Raw genomic sequence first — 13,879 nt, forward strand, 5'->3', positions numbered from 1 at the left:
ATATTAGATTTGGAGTGTGAACAGATCATTTGCTTCCATTCATTTTTAGCCATAAAAACATCTCATTATGCTGCTTGATGTTGCAACTGATATTTTGTAATAATATTATTTAGTTTTTATGTATAGACGTGAACACACTTGTTTGTAGAGCAAGTTAGACTTTTTTCTGCCATTTACTATTCTAAATCATTTCTTTCTAATGGCAACTGAATCAGAAGTTCTAAAGCAATCACAGAAATGAGCGCACTTCTACATTGCAAAACAAGATTATATAAGATACAATAAAAGTACAATATGTACTACATGTACTTTAAGTACAAAGAAGAAAAGCTCGGTATTCAATACAAGTAGAAAAGTCCTATCAAACTTATTACACTTTCACGTTAATATAAAACCTCATATGATTTTGTAGGTAGCATTATTCTAGGTTTTTTCTTTTTTTTACATACGCTACCAGTCATAAGTTTGGGGTCAGTAGGGTTTTTAAATGTTTTAAAATAAGCGTATTCTGCTCACCAGGGCTGCATTTATTTAATCAAAAATACAGTACATATTGTGAAATGTTATTGTACTATAAAATAACTGTTCAAATGTAGTTTATAATTTAAACTATATATAATTTAAATCTATAATTTAATTTAATCATTTATTCCAGTGATTTTAAAAGACAATTTTTTATTTTTTTTTTTTTTTTGCTTTATTACTCCGGTCTTTAGAAACTCATGATCCTTCTGAAATCCTTCTGATATTAAACAAGAACACAGAATAAAGGTCACTGGTTTGAGCCATTCATTTTCTTTTAGTCTTAGTCTCTTTATTAAGTTTGGGTCGCCACAGCGGAATGAACCGCCAACTTATCCAGCACATGTTTTTATGCAGCGGATGCCCTTCCAGGCGCAACCCATCTCTGGGAAACATCCACACACACTCACTCACACACACACTCATACACCACAGACAATTTAGCCTACCCAATTCACCTGTACCGCATGTGTTTGGACTGTGGGGAAACCGGAGCACCGGTAGGAAACCCATGCGAACGCAGGGAGAACATGCAAACTCCACACAGAAACGCCAACTGAGCCGAGGCTCAAACCAGCGACCCAGCGACCTTCTTGCTGTGAGGCGAAAGCACTACCTACTGCGCCAATGCTTCGCCCTTTATTATTATTATTATTATTATTATATTGGTAATAGTAACAAAAACAATTATGATAGAAGTAATATATTCATTTGAAACTACATACAGTAAGAAAGCTGTTATTTAAAATTTTAATAAATATTTAACAATTTTTTCACATTTAATAAACGCTGCCTTGATGACCAGAATCATTTTCTTAAAAAAAAAAAAAAAAAAAAAAACTGACCTCAAACTTTTGACAGGTAGTTTATATTCTACACGGTGGTGCAGTGGGTTGCACATTCGCCTAACAGCAAAAAGGTCTCTGGTTCAAGCCATGGCTGGGTCAGTTTGCGTTTCTGTGTGGAGTTTGCATGTTCTCCCCATGTTTGCGTGAGTTTCCTCCGGGTGCTCCGGTTTCCCCCAGAGGCCCAAAAACATGTGGGACAGGTGAATTGGGTAAGCTAAATTGTCCGTAGAGTATGTATGTGAATAAGTGTGTATAGATGTTTCCCAGTGATGGGTTGAAGCTGAAAGGGTATCCGCTGCGTAAAACATATGCTGGATAAGTTGGTGGTTCTTTCCGCTGTGGCGACCCCTAATGAATAAAAGGACTAAGCCAGAAAGAAAACGAATGAATGCTTATTACTTCAGCACTAAATGAATTTTAAGCTCCACTCTCAGGCCATCCAAGATGAAGGTGCCTTTTGTCTAGTGAAAAAGTTTATAGCTCAAAAATGGTCTTTGGTGATTCATAAAATGCAAGTAAACGACAGGTAGCACTTTGAGAATGTTTGATGTATACTTTTAATACACAGCCTTAGTAAACAATCCTGAGCATATTCATTACAGTCTTGAGAACAAGCTTCCCATGCTATAATGACGTTTGTTGTTGTTTTAGCTAACACTGTTTGCTTACAACTATTTTTATACAAGTTTCAGCATCCAGCATAAGCACAAAAATAAAACCATTATGGTAAACAATACAACACATCTTCCCTCTCTATTATATATAAACAGCAACAGCTCACGTGTGAGTTTGATGTCTGTGCGTATATAATTATCATGTGTTAGGAATCTCACACTCCAGAAAAACAGTAAAAAAAACAAGAGTTTTTCAATGGCGATGTATAAACGAACCGTATGCATTTTACCCAAATTTGGCCTTTGACACTAGGTCACTTTGGACCCTGTCTGTCTGATAAATTGAGTCAGGATTTGGAAGACACTTGAGAACATTAGAAAATTGCATTTTCTTGTCTTGACAACCAGTACTGTATTTGACATCATCCGCTGACAACTTTAAAAAAAGCTCAAGAAATTGCTCATCAGAGGATTGTTCTTGTTGCTGTGAATGTCATTCAGTCACACATTCGCTGGCACCGACTCGCCTGGGATGTCTCTCGAGAACTGGATGCCTGTGCACTAAATAAACACTTTCAACACTGGAAATGAAGCATTGCTGCAGGACAGATGTTTAAAATGGTTCTTAGCAGCTCCAGAGATCTTTCACTTTCCGTTTACTGCAAACGCAACGAAAATAGGCCATTTCACTGATTAAAGATGCCTGATGCTTTTCTCTGTTTGTGTTCCAGACAAATTCCCACTCTCAGAAGAGCAAGATGGAGGCTGAGCCCGTCTCTATTCCCTCTAGTGGCTATGAGAGAACCATAACTGTAGTCAGGGGAAACTCCAGTCTGGGTATGTTAACACTGTTCGTTACGTTCATCCTGTCTGTCTTCTTATACATCCTCAGTATATTTCACAGAGATATGAACTCTGTGAGAGAGCTGTAAAATGTGTGTTTGTACGTGTGTAGATGTTTTATGTGTGTTTGTGTGCTAAAGTTCTGGGTGTTGACTCCCTTTCAGATGAAACTACGCGTGTTTAATGTTATGTAGGGATGTGAAATTTTGTATTAGTATATAATATAATGTTTCACATATCTTTTTTGCTAATTATTATGTACTTGTATGTGTGTTGTTAATATTAGTGTTTTCTTAAAACATAACAAATGTGTAAATGGCACAGTATTTCTTTCTTTCTTGCTGGCCATGTCAGGCTAATAAGTTAGATTTGCACTCTTTGTTTTTTACTGCCCCTAGCGCTAAATTTATTTATTTTCCTATTATATAAAAAATATATATATATATATATTGAAAAAAAAACGCTTTTAAAAACCTTACCAACACCAAACTATTAAGTATATGAACTTCATTATAAGTAAAATAATTAATCATTATCAAAGTATTTAAACACTGACACCTGTAAATCCTTAAATGCGCTTAAAGTGGCTTATTTCTGAAATCTTTGTTATTAGCAACACTGCTGGCCATTTCTGGAACTGCAGCCTGCAACATTTTACTCATTTGCACCTGTACACACATACAATAATCTGAACGTGATTCAGTACCTTGATTTATTTGCCACAAAGGTTTTTCATAAAATAATTTGGAAACACCTAATAATGAACATCCAGAGGTACAGTACATCTGGAAAGTATTCATAGCGCTTCACTTTTTCCACAATTTTTGTCACAGCCTTATTTCAAAATGGATTAAATTAATTTATTTTCTCAAAATTCTACACACAATACCCCATAATGACAATGTGAAAATTTGTTCAAATTGTTGTAAATTTATTAAAAATAAAAAATAAAAAAATCACATATACATAAGTATTGACAGCCTTTGCCGTGAAGCTTTAATTTGAGCTTAGGTACATTCTGTTTCCACTGATTATTCTTAAGATGATTCAGCAGCTTAATTGGAGTTCACCTGTGGTAAATTTAGTTGATTAAACATGATTTAAAAAGGCTTACACCTGTCTATATAAGGTCCCAGGGTTGACAGTGCATGTCAAAGCACAAACCAAGCATGAAGACAAAGGAATTGTCTGTAGACCTCTGAGACATGATTGTCTCTTGGCACAAGGCTGTGTACGGTTACAGAAAAAAATGTCTGCTGCTCTTAAAGTTTTATTGAGCACAGTGGTCCCATCATCCATAAGTGAAAGATGTTTGGAACCACCAGGACACTTCCTAGAGCTGGCCTGAGTGATCGGGGGAGAAGGGGCTTAGTCAGGGAGGTGATCAATAGCCAGATGGTCACTCTGTTTGAGCTTCAGCGTTCTTCTGTGAAGAGAGGAGAACCTTACAGAAGGACAACCATCTGTGCAGCAATCCACCCATCAGGCCTGTATGGTAGAGTGGCCAGAAGGAAACCACTCTTTAGTAAAGGACACATAGCAGTCTGGAATTTGTCAAAAGGCATCTGAAACTAAATTTTCTGGTCTGATGACACTAAAATTAAACTCTTTGAAGTGAATGCCAGGTGTTGCGTTTGGAGAAACCAGGCATTACTGATCACCAGGCTAATACCATCCCTACAGTGAAGCTTGGTGGTGGCAGCATCATTCTGTGGGAATGTTTTTCAGCAGCAGGAACTGGAATACTAGTCAGGATAGAGGGAAAGATGAATGCAGCAATGCATCCTTAATAAGACCTTGCCAGACCTAAATCCTATTGAATATCTTTGGAGAGATCTGAAAATTGCTGTACATTGTCACTCATGTAGCAGATCTATGAGGTCGTCTGGCAAAGACCTTTTAGCCATTCCCAGAACTCGTCTTAAGACTAAAGATGACCGTGCTTGCACTGAGAACTCTGGGATCAGTTGAACTTTTTAAAAAGCATTTAAAGACACACCTTTTTGGTCAAGATTTTAATTAATAGCATTAGTGTTTCTGTATTTGAATTTTTAATTAGTTTTAATTTGTTTTAACATGCCTTCTTTTATTGTCATGTGTTCTTTTACTTGTTTTCTCTTATTGTAAAGCACTTTATGACTCAATGTCTGGGAAAGGTGCTACATAAATAAACCTTTACTTACTTACTTACTTAATTACTTCCCATACAACCTAATAGAGCTTGAGAGGTACTGCAAAGAGGAATGTGCGTCATATTCAAAGAGACTTGAGGCTGTAATTGCTGCCAAAGGTGCATCAACAAAGGCTGTAAATGCATATGTAAATGGGATTTTTCAGATTTTTTATTTGTAATAAATTTGCAACAATTTAAAAAAAAATCTTGTTTCACATTGTCATTATAGGTACTGTTTGTAGAATTTTGAGGAAATAAATTATTTCAATCCATTTTGGAATAAGGCTGTAACATAAAAACATGGAAAAAGTGAAGTGCTATGAATACTTTCCATATGCACTGTAAATATGTCATGTGCATCTTCCTCTTCATAACAAAATTGACAAAAAAGAAAAATGACAGCAGTGTGAAAGCAGCAGTGAAGAAATTTTTGCACAAACTCTGCAATTCACCAGCATCATGATACCAGAAAAGCTACTTAAAAATTCACTCTTAAGATATTTGATCATAAAGTATTTCTGATACTGTCTCTGCATGTACGATCTTCACAAATCACTCTCAAGTTTAGCAAAACTTTATCTACGCAAGCTACTGTAACTTCCCACTGATTTTGATGAATGCATCAGAGAGTCAATAGAGTAAGTGACAGTGCTGTCAACTGGCCTGAAGCTCTTCCAGTGGCCTCAGCTCATCCTGCGCTGTGTGTTTATGCAACTACAGCATCTCACTCGCTCACAAAATCTTAAAAATACTGAGCCACGGCTTCCCATTAAAACTTGAGCTTGCTCTTTGATCAAGTATTTATTCAGATGAATATTCATCCATTTAGACACAAAGCTCTGCATGAGTGCTATTTAATTCATCAATTCCAGCATTTTCTCTTTTCTTTATTTTGAACTGTTAGTTATTTACGAGACTGTTAGTTCTTTCTGCTGGACGATGGGCTAGAGATTATAAATCGTGATGTGCTGTGTGTCTTTTGTTCTCTTGTGTCATTTCTGTCTTGTGTGCTGTGCTTTACATGGTCAGATGTGCACTGCTGTAACTAGCGCACTATGATTGTACTGTAATTTGACTGTTCCAACAAGAAGCGTGATAAATGGTTGATCGAATTGAAAATAAAAACTGCACTGAATCTCAAATTCTTTACGACCATAGTGTTCTTTCTGTGTTTGCTGTGTGTTTCCTTGCATGTTAACTCTCGTGTGTATTTACAACGCATGCCTTATCTCTTTGCACGAACTCCTAATTATTCATATCAGCTGCATTTTATATTTAAAATAGGCTCGCAGGGTGTTTTATTCAAGCGGAGAGCAATTTAGACAGATTTATAACAGCTCGAAACGCTACAAAGCCAGCCAGTCACTTTACACCCACAATGATGTCAACGGCACGGTTTGAAGTTCATTATGTAGAGAATAAGCTAAGCGTAATTCTCGTAAAATGAACTGTTGAAGGCACACGCTGTGATTTTAATACAACTCGGAGTCAAAGCCACCACTTAATATACCATGAAGGTGAGTGAGGGGTTTAAAGACCCTCTCAAACACACTGACTCTACGTGGTGCGTTGACAATTTTATTGCTGCTTAGGAACAGTCACACATTTGCTTTGAAAAGGAGGCCAAGGGCTTCATGGAGTGTATAAACGCCAATAAATGGAAGATGATATTCCAATTGGTCCTTTTGAAAAAGAGGAATATCTGATATGGTTAAACTTCCTCCCTTTAAGACACACTTTAGCTGGGAATGGTGATCTGATAAGCTTTATGAGACCCTGGACCAAGAAATCACTATTAAGCCTCAAATCACTGGAATAAGTATGCTTAGCTTTGACATTAGAAAAAAATGTTGAAATCAATCATTGCAATCAATCAAGTTGAAATGTTGCAATCAATCAAGTTGATCAAATTCTAGTGATAATACGGGAAGGTTGCTTAATATTATTCAATTATTACAACATCAAAACCTCAATAGTATGATAATCTCCCTGGATGCTGAAAAGGCATTTGACCTGGGACTTTTTGTTTTATACATTGAATTGTTTCGAGGTGGGTGAATCCTTTTTACGATGGGTTAGGATAATGTATGAAAGTCCAGTAGCATCAGTTATCACAAATGGTAGGTGCTCAGAGATATCAGTTCCTTCATTTGGAACTGAAAGAAATCAAGAATAAAAATCTTCCTGGAAATAAAGGAGGTCTTGCAGTTCCGGATATTAGGTTGTATGTTGTCCACCCAATTTCGATATCTTTTTGAATGAGTAAGAAATGATCCATATTCTGTCTGGTAAGACATTGAATCATTTAACCTTAAGTGATGGCCCACCAATTTCATTTGCCAGGCTACCGCTTGTTTTAACGAATTAACAAAAAATGAAAGCAGAAAAAAATGTCCCTATAGCGCCAATACAAGGAAATTTATATTTTTAACCTGCAATTATGGACGATGGTTTTACATTGTAGAGAGATGCTGGTATAACCACTATAAAAGATTCATTTGAAAAGGAGGTATTATGATTTGAACAGCTGAAAACTACAAATAAATTACCCCCAAATAATTGTTTTAATATTTACAAATTAGACATTTTGTGCAGTAACATATTGTCCCTGGATTCTCTTATTATCCTACCCCAACAAAAAAGGTGCTACTCGATAATAGATTGAAATCAATGATAAAGCGTTGTTATGAAGCTTTGCTGCTTGGAGCAAAAGTTAATAATGGGGCAACCCCAGATGTTTGGCATAAAGATTTGGGATGTTCAATCAATGCAGAAATTTGAACAAACATTTGACAGTACGCTGGCAATATATCAATCTATAATAGAACTAAAGAACAACAGTTCAAACTTTTGCATAGTCTCCAAATTACCCCATCATGTTGACATAAGTTTAATTAAAATTATTCTTCATTCGGTTTAATGTCAAAGTTGAAGAAGGTGGTTTTATGCATTGTATTTGGAATTGTGTATATATAGAAGTCAGAATTATTGGCACACCTGAATTATTAGCCCCCTGTTTATTTTTTCCCCAATTTCTGTTTAACGGAGAGTTTTTTTCAAAACATTTCTAAACATAATAGTTTTAATAACTCATTTCTAATAACATAATAATTTCTAAGATTTTTTTTCGTCTTTGTTATGATGACAGTAAATAATATTTTAGTAGATATTTTTTAAGACACTTCTATACAGCTCTAAATGTCATTTAAAAGCTTAACTATAGGTAAATTGGACAGGTTAGGCTAATTAGGCAAATTGTTGTATAACGATGGTTTGTTTTATCGAAAAAATATATAGCTTAGAGGGGCTAATAATTTTGACCTTAAAACATCTTTTGTGAAATATTAAAAAAATTCAAAGGGGGCTAATCTGACTTTAACTGTATATATCGAATAAGTATGCTTTCCATTATTGTGTCATTTGTTAGAATGGGACAATATTTTGCATAAATACAGCTATTTAGAAACCTGTAAAGGATGCAAAAATACAAATGTTGAAAAAAGATCTTTGTAATGCATCGAAAATATGTTTGATATATTTACAGTCTTTATGAAACATGACATATTTGACAGAAAATCTAGACTTTTGAAATACTTTTAACACTTGTCAGAAACATGCTGATGCAACATACGGTTTTGTGGACCAGACTAATTCTGTACAAGCAAATAATGTAAAGCTGTGGCTATAAAAAAGCATTTGAACATTTCCACTGTTATTGTTTGTTTATTGAACACAAAATTAGCTTTTTTCACTATGAGTGCTTATGACAAGACAAACAACTGAGTTAAACTATTTACAATGTTTTACTGTAAAACAGTTAATAATCAGCCAGAATTTTATAGGTTAGGGATATTACAAATTACAAAATACAGTAATCTCTTGTGACAGAACAATCACATGCCCTGGGACAATTGTGTGCATGACAGGAGTGTGTCTGTGTGTGTAGGAATGACAGTGAGTGCTTTAAGGGATGGTTCAGGCATAATAATCCGCTCTGTGGTTCATGGCGGGTCGATTAGTAAAGATGGGAGACTGGCAGTGGGGGACGGAATAGTTGCCCTCAATGGAGAATCCACCACCAACCTGACCAACGCACAAGCCAGAGCCATGCTGCGCAGACATTCACTGATCGGACCAGATCTCAGGTGCTCACAAACACACTGGGTTTTCATGTTTTATGGAGACACCCCATTGAAATAATAGTTTAATACTCTATGAACAAATAGAGAAATAATAAAGAGAAAAATACAGAATATTTAGTATTAACAGAGATTTTTATTAATATTACAAATGTTTGGGGTCAGGAGCATGTTTGTGCTTTTTAAAAGAAGGCCTGGGCTAACTGAAATATTATAGTTTAAACTGAGCTGTTTTCAGATTGAATATTTTAAATGATCAGTTATTCAAAGTTGCCAATAACCAATTATTTTGTTGTGTATTAAAGAAAAACATTTATTTAAAACATTTTTATAACTGTATAAATGTCTTCTATACACATTCGATCAAATGATTTTTTCTGATTACAAACATTAGACATGCTGTACTTCAGTCTTTATAAATATTTTCATGTAAAGTTATTAAATAATATAAAATAAACGAAAATTAAGCAATTTTAAAGAAAAAAAAAGATTATATTTACATTTCACTGGTTGCCTTAATTGGACTTTTAAAAAGATCTTAAGTCTCTTTTTTGAGGGCAAATCCATGATTTTATTTTTCTCTTGTGCTTTTGGTGTGTCAGTGTGATGTATGTACCTGCTGCCTTCCTGGACATGCACAGAGCCAGTTATTCCAAATCAAAGGAGGAAATGGAAATACACACACCTGCTGCTGTCCAACACAGACACTCACAGAACCTGCCTTTTAAACCACTGTAAGGAATCTGAGCATTTTTGATTTGTTCCTGACACTTCCTTTAAAAAATCATTACAGAAACTGTCATAGTTCAAAAGGTACAAATATGGTTTTAGTTAATAATTGATCATAGTGCATTTCAGGTGCTAAAATGTACCTAGGTAATAAACTTTCTATACACCTGGTATTACAATTTTTCAGTTCCATCACAAGTGGACAGCCATAAAAACCCACCTCCTCCCTGACCACTACCTGTCTTCAAGTAGACTTGTCATTTAAGTGTACTAGCCACATTCATCCACCCCTAAATAATAACAGAATATAGCACATTGCTAATCTGCTAATAACACAACATAATATTATATGGACCCATATGCACTAAATACTGTGTGTTTTTGTTGGAATCAGGACTGGTAATTGAACATTGTGCTTTTTGTTTGCAAATAAATTAAGAGAACAAAAGAGATGGATTAAAACACCAGGGATCTCATATAAGCAAAAAATATGAGCGGAAAAGTCCACATTCCAAATCTGTAAAAAACTACAGGACAACAGCTGTTCAAAAACTCTGAATAAACATGTATTCTGGTGTAGGTTCACTTTTAGAAAGGTTTCTACACAATTTTTGTAAATCAGACCTCAGTGATTTAAGGTGATATAAATGCTTTGTTAACTTGTGATCTGATTGACCAAAATGCATACCAGGTGTAAAGTGGGCTTAAATGCATAATTTAGGGATAAATGATAATATAAGCTTTTTGGAAAAAAAAAAACGTACTACACAAGTGACTGCATTTGTGCCTTAATATGTCACCCTGGACCTAAAAAAAATAAAATTAGTCATTAGTGTAACCTTTTTCAAATGAGATTTATATTATACATAACATTAGGGCTGCATGATATTCAAAAAAGGTACATTGCGATATTGAAATTTTATATTGCAATTTTTCTCAAGATAATTTAATTAATCATTTTAGATTGATTGGCATAAGTTTTGAAAAGCAGCGCATAAAATATAATCAGCAAATTACAAGTAGAGCAAATATACAAATGATATTTGATGAAAAATCAAATAAAATACAATGAAGCTTTATGTTCTTCATTGTGTAAATAATTAAATACAATTAACAAAGGTGACCAGGCTGGTCAGTGGTTAGCACAATCACCTCACAGCAAGAAGGTCACTGGTTCGAGCCTCAGCTGGGTCAGATGGCATTTCTGTGTAGAGTTTGCATGTTCTCTCCTTGTTGGCATGGGTTTCCTCCGGTTGTTCCGGTTTCCCCCACAGTCCAAAGACATGCACTATAGGTGAATTGAATAAGCTAAATTGCCTGTGGTGTGTGTGTGTGTGTGTGTGTGTGTGTGTGTGTGTGTGTGTGTGTGTGTGTGTGTGTGTGTGTGTGTGTGTGTGTGTGTGTGTGTGTGTGTGTGTGTGTGAATGCAAGAGTGTATGGTTGTTTCTTAGTGTAGGGTTGTGACTCGAAGGGCATCCGCTGCGTAAAAAATGTGCTGGATAAGTTGGTGGTTCATTCTGCTGTGGCGAACCCTGATTAATAAAGGGACTAAGCCAAAAACAAAATGAATGAATGACAATCCATTTTAAAGCTACAAGCATAATATTACCCTTGTTGACAAAAGCTTTAAACCTGCTTAAAATGTTTACACAGGCCTTAAAACACAAGTTTTCTTGTGTTTTGCACTTTTGTATGATCAACTATAATCCTGACTCCACTTTACTTGTCCTACGATGTGATACTGTGTTTTCACACATTGCCATATCAATGCTAAAATGATATATTGTGCAGCCCTACATATCATTGAATCTAATTTCTAAATCTTTCCATTGTTGTATAATGTCTTAAGATATGAAAATATTGCGATGAGATACAACTATTTAAAAATCTGGAATCTGAGGGTTCAGAAAAACATTGCTAATCAAAAATTGATTGTAATTTACAACATATTGTTATGGATCATTATCATCACGCTATTTCTAATGACTTTTCTTAATAAAAAAAAATCTACATTTTTGACCCATTCAGTTTATTTGTGCTTATTGATAAATGTGTACCAGTGCAACATAAACCTGCTTCTGTGGTCCAGGGTGACATATATGGCGTGCTAATACATCTTTGCTTTGTGCTAGAGAATGTATTTCAGAGCAGCAGAGTGTGGTGGATGGTAAAGGAGTGAATGGAAAGACTCAAGCTGAAGAAGAGAACGAAAGAATTGATGAGCACAGCCCAATAAAACAAAGGGAGAATAGTAAAAGACTGGACAGAGACCAAAAGGTGAAGAATGAAAAACCGGCCTTACAGAGTGAGAACAGACACGAACAAGAGAGAGAAAAAGACAGACAAAGAGATGAAAAAGAGACACATGGGAGGGATCATACATCATGGACTCAGCCGAGGAGGTGAGCTAACAAAAATGATGGGTTCCACACAATCGATCTGTGTTGGGACAACATAGATGAATTAAGTTAACTTATTAAGTTTTACAGATTTAAGTGGATTGAACTATTAAGTTGTCGCAAAAACAAAAATCAAGAATTGTATTGTCTCGGCTCATTTTAAATAAGTAGTTTGAACAAACAGCACTTTTTGAGTGCAGCATTCTCATGTAGTACACTGAAAAAAATCCACACATTTCGTTTATGTTGTTCCAACCCAAATACATTAAGTTAACTTAACAAATTTATGCTGATGGTACATAAAACTATTAAGTTGTCCCCCAAAAAACTCAAGAATTGTTTCAGCTCATTTTACATACGTAGTTTGAAGAAGCAGCATCATTTTTTTGAGTGTAATACTCATGGTGTTTGTTTCCTAGAGTGAAATTATCAAGGGCCGGGGGAACGTGTCTTGGCTTCAGTGTTTTCGGAGGTCGTGGTATGGGTAGTCGACTGAGCAATGGAGAAATGAGACGAGGCATTTTCATAAAACACATCGCAGAGGACAGTCCTGCCGCACACAACAGCACTCTGAAAGAAGGAGACAGAATTCTTCAGGTGTGCATATCTTTATTAAATAGTAGATCTGAACTATCTGTTCTATAAAATCTGTTCTACTTCAGCGCTCACTCTAGCCAGAAATCTGCCTCTTTGAGTGTGTTCACACTTGGCACCTGTTGTGCTTTCACACAGGCAGTGTTTGTCACACCCAGCTGAACCACAGCTTGTGTGCTGTACACACGAGTGTCATCCATTGTTGCACCTTTTCAGGTGTTCTCGCCCAAGAGCTGTCTGCCTGTTACATGCTCGAATTTATGTTGGGCAGAACTGAGATGCGACTGTGTTTCCTTTTTACTGTTCCACACATACTATATACAGTTTGGGTTAATATTATTCGCCCTCTTTTTATATATTTTATTATTTATATTTTCCAAATGATATTTATTGTAGCAAGGAAGGTAACACTTTTTTTGATGGTCCAGTTGAGTATTAGTAGACTGTCTGCTTAATATCTGTTAATACAGACATTCAACAACATTTAACTGACTATAAGAAACTTTGCAAGTACATGTCAACTTACACTAACCCTAACCCCAATCTAACAGTCTACTTATAATCTAATGAGAATTAGTTGGCATGCAAATGCAATTTAACCTAAATTCAACAAATGGACCATCAAAATAGTGTGACTGCAAGAAATTTTTTCACTGTATTTCCAGTAATATATTTGTTACTCTGAAAAAAAGTCTTATTTGTTTAATTTTAGCAAATAAAAATAATTTTTTTAATTTTAGAAGCATTTTATGGTCAATATTATTAGCCCCCTTAAGCAATTTTGGTTACAGAACAACCCATCTTTATACGTTGATTTGTCTAACTTGCCTAGTTAACCTGATTAATGTAGTTAAGGATTTAAATTGCACTATAAGTCAAATACTATCTTGAAAAATATCTAGTAAAATATTATGTTCTGTCATCATGGCATAGATAAATTAAATCAGTTATTAGAAATAGCCGGTAGCTAGCTCTCTGCAACTCTCACATGGTCGCCCACTAAAGCTAAGCATGGCTG

At 35.3% G+C, this 13,879-nt stretch overlaps 2 protein-coding genes across 7 annotated transcripts in view; one reads left to right on the forward strand and one right to left on the reverse strand.

The window, feature by feature from the left end:
* Positions 1–13,879, reverse strand: part of pds5a (PDS5 cohesin associated factor A) — a 485,752-nt gene that overhangs the window by 320,101 nt on the left and 151,772 nt on the right. The window lies entirely within an intron of this gene.
* si:dkey-92j12.5 overlaps positions 1–13,879 on the forward strand; it is an 82,538-nt gene that overhangs the window by 33,916 nt on the left and 34,743 nt on the right. For all 6 annotated transcript variants that reach the window (XM_087237135.1, XM_087237138.1, XM_087237133.1 and 3 more), the window contains exons 18-22: positions 2,716–2,821; positions 8,947–9,145; positions 9,742–9,873; positions 12,001–12,270; positions 12,687–12,864. In XM_087237135.1, the coding sequence (XP_087093261.1) occupies positions 2,716–2,821; positions 8,947–9,145; positions 9,742–9,873; positions 12,001–12,270; positions 12,687–12,864 (885 nt within the window). The remainder of the gene's footprint in view (positions 1–2,715; positions 2,822–8,946; positions 9,146–9,741; positions 9,874–12,000; positions 12,271–12,686; positions 12,865–13,879) is intronic.

Source organism: Danio rerio, chromosome 1 (genome assembly GCF_052040795.2).
Source record: "Danio rerio strain M-AB ecotype USA chromosome 1, GRCz13ab, whole genome shotgun sequence".
Lineage (NCBI taxonomy): Eukaryota > Metazoa > Chordata > Actinopteri > Cypriniformes > Danionidae > Danio > Danio rerio.